Below are 5431 nucleotides of genomic sequence, written 5' to 3' on the forward strand. Positions count from 1 at the left end.
ACCTCCAGATCTTTAAAAAAACGTATTAAAGAACACCAAAATTAGTTAAGAACTGGAGACTTTCACAAATCTAATATATGCCAACACGCGTTTGATAATGATCATAGAGTCAAATAGAATGAATGTAGTATCATAGACAAAGAAACTTTTTCAAAAAGACGTAAAATAAAAGAAAGTGCATATACATCCTCTATTAATATTGACCAAACTTGGTTAAATATTCTAGAGGAGATAACACTTGGTCATATCAAACGAAACTGAAATTTCTTGTAATTTTGTTTTCATTAAAAAGTCAAAATTTATGTAAATTTTTATTGACAAAACCCTTCTCAGAGTTCCAAATTGAACATTATCAGGTTTAATATTTATTAAGTTGTTGTTTTCTGTGTTCTGCCGTTGTGTTCTTTCTTTTTTAGATTCTCTGAAGACGGTGGTAGATTTTCCACCGATACGTCAGCGTTTTTAGGTAACAAGACCTAAGAGCCTAAGTCAGTGGTCTTGTGTTGGGACGGCTAGGTTAATGTTATTTTCAACTTAGTTGAAAATAGTGCGAAATTCCATTTTCCCAACAAACCTTTTTTGTGTGAGACAGAAGACCCAATAAACAAAGAAAAACTGAGTAACTCGTCTCAACAAACATATAGAACATATCTCCAACAAATGTTTCCTTGTTGAAACGTCTGCAATAGTGACGTAATGACGTCATAGCCCTGTCTATTCGTCCAGACCGTATTGCTCCAATAAAACATCACCCTCACACTACACAATTATATTGTATTGAGATAAGTGCTTAAATATCTATAATCTACTTAAGTGCAAAAGGAATGTAGTAATAACCTTTGAAAAATTATTTACAATAGGTAATACTTATCGTTATACTTTAAGTGGTAAAGGATAAATAAAAACAAAAATCACATAACAAAATTTAGAAACTGTAGCGCTTTTCACGATTTAAAATATCAAACAGCACTTCAGTGTCGCTTTTCTCGTCGTCGTCGTCCCGGTCTTCCTCGTAAGATTCTTCTATTAAATGTTCCCCATCTTCGCGTTTTTCACCTCCATGCTCATACCCTCGACCTGCTGTTTTTAAATTTTTCGTTTCGCTTAAAAATTGTACAGAAACTTACCAGTTTGTCGGGTTTGGGGCGCCGACTTAATCTTGTGAATCACATGACCGGAAATGCCACACAAGCAAATAAACAGCCCGGCCATATTAACAGGAGACAACATGTCCCCGTTTATTTCTACGGCCAAAGCGAGGATGAACACTTCCTGAAATTAACTGTAGAAGCTTTGAAACCGCCACATTCAAAACTCACTTTAAAAATTCCCGCAATGGCTAGAGTCAGACTGGAAGTGTACGTCACTAAAGTGACTTCGCTGAATTCCATGAAAAACGCTATAAATGCACCGAGCAACACTTTCATAGCCAACATGGAGAATTCATCCATTACCGGTAAAGAATTGAAGGAGAGCAGTTTGTTGAAAACCTTAAATCCTGTAAGTTTCTGGTTTTAGTGTTAATATGTAATAGGTAAAATCGGGCAGAAACCTTCAATCCAAAGCGCAAATGGCAACACTGACACAATCATCCAGGGTTGCATGTGATAAATCATGTCGATCGGATTGGTCATTCCCATTTTGTTTTTCTGCAGCAACAATTGCACGCAAGTCCATCTTAAACCGCTCGAAATTGACGCGATGAGCAGTAGAACAAATCCGAGAACGTTAAATTGCGTGGATTTGTACGTGAAGAGGATTAGGCCGGTGGTGATCATGAACACTATAGCGCAGAGGCTCCATGACTGTAATTTTAAGTGAAGCTCCAGTTCTGAGGGTAAAATTGCTTGGAACTTACCTTTTTTTCTAATTTAAACAGTATGGAGAAAAATAGTATGAACACAATGGTTGTAGACTTGGTCATGGTGTACCTAAATGCAAGATAGAATTGACTATTAACTACACCATTTACACATGTAGTTTAGAAAATATCAGTTGGATTTCAGAATCTATAACTTGTATTTCATTATCGTAAATTTGGTTTTAGAAAACGTAAGTTGTATTTCAGATTCGTTACTTGTATTTTAGAACGCGATATTTCAATTTCAGATTTTTTTGTGTTTCTATGTGGTTATTAGTTCATTGTTTTTTTTTTAAATATCACTTTAAGCAAAAAAACCCGTCCATCGGGAGTATTAAATTATATAAAATATACAGGGTGTCCCGTAACTATATGACAATCTCTCAAGGCGCGTTCTCATGAGTCAGGTTTAGTTGACCGATTATAGTTGATCAACAAAAATTGAATATAAGTTGAATCAGTTTTTGTTCACACATTTCAACAGAACATGTTTCAATTTTATTTTCAACTCAGTTGAAAAGCCGCGGTCGACACGATATCACTGTCGAGCTCGATATCCCTATATCAATACAGTTGAAAACGGCGTCGAAAGCAGTTGTATGTGAAATTGTAAATACAATAAGTATTTTAGTAAAAGAAGAATTAAAAACGATTTTATTAATTAAGTAATAGTAAGACCATCAGTTTCCATTTCTTTGATAATTGAACCCAAAGCACTTTCTCTTGCATCTCTATTTTTATATTTATCTAGTCGATGGTTCCATAGACAATCATGCTTATGATAAAGTTCTAAGAATTTTAACATCACGCTTTCAGACCACTTGAGGCTCATTTTTAAGATTAAAAATATTTAATACGTTCAAAATAAAAAAAAACACAACTGACAAAATAAGCCCAAAATGCACGTGTGACTGCCGGTTGAAAACAAACTGAAGGTTCAACTTGAATCAACTGTAGTGATAGGTTGTTCCTACGTGTCAAGACGGGTTTCAACTTGAAAGGAATTGGAAAACAACTCATTACTTGAACGATAAAGTTTGACTGGGTCAAACTTTTTTTGATCAACTAATTAGTTGTTCAATTTTATTGAAACAAAAGTTCTCACTACATATTTTATTCAATTTTTGTTGATCAACTATAATCGGTCAACTAAACTTGACTCATGAGAACGCGCCTTCAGGGGCATACAGGGGAGGTCGAAATAATACGATTTGTTCATATATATTTTTTTTAAGTCATTCCCAAGGGAAATATTGAGCCCCAAAGAACTGCCTTCCAATTAACGTTTTTGGCCGTAACTTTTGTAAGGATTATTGGGTTTAATGTTATATTGAAAGATAGTTTCTATTTGACATGAAAACCAGGTATTTCGTCTTCGAAAGGCAGGAACTAACTGGACCTAAGACACAATTTGCTTTGACAGCTGTCATTATTTTCAGCCGCAAACGCCATTAATGTATACTGTTGACTATTTTTTTTTAAACAAAACAACTTCAGTCACCATTTGCCAGGGGATTCTAAATAACTAATTCCTTTAATTTATATCAACAAAATGATCTCTGCTGAGTAAATCACATTTTAGAACATTTGGTTATATAACTTACAAAGATACAGTAATCAATTCCAATCCCCAATTGGAAAAGCCAATATCAATACCACTGAACAGTCCTGTAGGGGCTACACCCTTTACATACTCCTTCCAGCCCACCTCAACACGAGCCTTATTAGCCTTCCTGATAAAACACAGCCTAACTAAGGCTGCTAGTAGGAACTTGACCACCATATGGACAAGAACAGTGGTTAGGGGATAGGGAAATCTCTGCAACCACCCCAAATAACTACAAATTGAATCGACGTACACCACTTACTTGTAACAGCCATCGTTGATAGAATGTCAGCCCCACTGAGGGTATGTAATAAATCCCGATTAGAGCCCCCGTAAATACGGCAGACCATAAACAGGAGGGGGTGCAAAATTTGCGCTTCATCGGCTCAAACTCGACAGTTTCCTTGTACTCCGGGACGTCGTCCTCGTTCCGGTCTATTGCCGTGTACTTTACGTTGTTTCGTCTCCCGAACATGTTGGCCCCTTTCCTACTAACAGCCCGGACATTTCACACCCACCTTCTTCGGGATGTTTGCGATTTGATTTCGGTTTAGTGGTGTTTGCGGTTATTCGCTGGTCGCCTATTAACGTTTCCGTATTTTTGTGGTGTCGATTAAATGGTGTTATCGACGTGTTCCTGTTGGAAAAATTGATGAAAAAGTTGAAAATAGTTGTAAACAAAGGGACTGATTGTCAGTTGTCAAATACAGATGATTTTGAGGTTTGACAGTGTTAGCTTTATACACAACCTTCCAGTCCTGCAGTTAGAAAGAAATAGAATATGCTCCTACTGTCCATTTTTGTACTCTTCCTTTTTTATGTGTGTCAACTATGTCAGCTTAACCTCAATTGTCAGTTAAGAGACAAATTTTCAAAAAAGTTTTTTTTTTTTTATATTTTTAATATTTTTATATTAATACATACTTTAAACTATAGTTAAATTGTGGGACCAACTTATATAGAGCAATGTTGACCCAAGAAGTCTTGGAAAAAACAGTTAAGGACTACAGCACCTACTTAACCAACACAAATCTAGACAAGAAGGTAAATTATCGCATTTTTTAACATTTTTGGATTACAATTTTTCTTATACAGTTAGAGCCAATCAATAAAGCTGTAGACGACATGCTAGCTCGTTTAGAAGAGTTCGAAACAATGTTCGCGTTCATACAGCCCGACGTTCAAGACTCTCGCGACCTGCTCAAGTCCATTCTGGACTACAAGCCCGAGTTTGATGATTTGTGTCAGAAGATCGATTCCACAGAGTTTCTAATGGCTCACATTAAAAGCAACCTAGACGCGCTCGAGTCCCAAATTGAGGAGCGTGAAGCCTCGTTAGGGGTGGAACACTCCAACAATGTAGCAGAGAAAGTTAGCAGCATTTTGACTCCATTATTTGTAAGGTTTCCTAAAGGGTTATGATGTGGCCAGTGGGTGCATTTATTTGATATTGCAGAAAAAGTCTGTGGAGAAGAAGAACACTGTAACTGGAGTCGGTGGTATGGAGCTGTTCAAAACTGAGGAGTATTTTAAGTAGCTGCAGTAAAATGTAAGTGATTTTTGCTTGTATAAATTTTTTTTTTTAATTGAATTTGTGGGTGGTTTTTGTTGATCCTTAAATTGACTGATTTGTCCTCATGTGCAGTATTTACCTACATAAATCAGGACACTGTTCTTGATTTGTAATTGGTCAAAAAAGTTACTTTTTTGACCAATCACAAATGGTCTCTGTGATGAGTCCCTAGATCCAGCAGAGCAAATGTTTGTTATCCAACATGATTAAATGTTATACAGGGTGGCCCAAGTTTGATTATATAGAAGCATTGGGATCCAAGAAATACAGCACATACCTATATATTATTTAGACAAAAAACACATTTTTATCTGGCAGCAATTTCTGTGGTAGTTTAAGATACTTTTTTGTTATTTCTGAATATTTTCTTTGTGTCAGAAAAAAATCTATT

At 36.0% G+C, this 5431-nt stretch overlaps 2 protein-coding genes across 3 annotated transcripts; one reads left to right on the forward strand and one right to left on the reverse strand.

Annotated features, from left to right (window-relative positions):
* Positions 1-754: 754 nt before the first annotated feature.
* LOC145732032 (solute carrier family 35 member H1) lies at positions 755-4167 on the reverse strand. 2 transcript variants are annotated; one of them, XM_081984059.1, is made up of 7 exons: positions 3730-4167; positions 3466-3680; positions 1859-1931; positions 1553-1805; positions 1320-1498; positions 1128-1272; positions 755-1077 (listed from the first exon to the last, which is right to left on the reverse strand). In XM_081984059.1, the coding sequence occupies exons 1-7, from the start codon at positions 3940-3942 to the stop codon at positions 926-928; spliced, it is 1230 nt and encodes a 409-aa protein (XP_081840185.1). In that variant the 5' UTR covers positions 3943-4167; the 3' UTR covers positions 755-925. The 2 variants fall into 2 exon arrangements, with proteins under 2 accessions (XP_081840185.1, XP_081840184.1); XM_081984058.1 differs by having other exon boundaries at positions 755-1080; positions 3730-4163.
* A 169-nt stretch (positions 4168-4336) lies between these two features.
* Positions 4337-5058, forward strand: Blos4 (biogenesis of lysosome-related organelles complex 1 subunit 4). Its single transcript, XM_081984061.1, has 3 exons — positions 4337-4511; positions 4563-4865; positions 4924-5058. Exons 1-3 carry the CDS (start codon positions 4434-4436, stop codon positions 5002-5004), a joined length of 462 nt encoding a protein of 153 aa, XP_081840187.1. The 5' UTR covers positions 4337-4433; the 3' UTR covers positions 5005-5058.
* The last annotated feature ends 373 nt before the right edge of the window (positions 5059-5431 follow it).

Source organism: Ips typographus, linkage group LG7 (genome assembly GCF_016097725.1).
Source record: "Ips typographus isolate SLU linkage group LG7, UJ_Ityp_2.0, whole genome shotgun sequence".
NCBI lineage: Eukaryota > Metazoa > Arthropoda > Insecta > Coleoptera > Curculionidae > Ips > Ips typographus.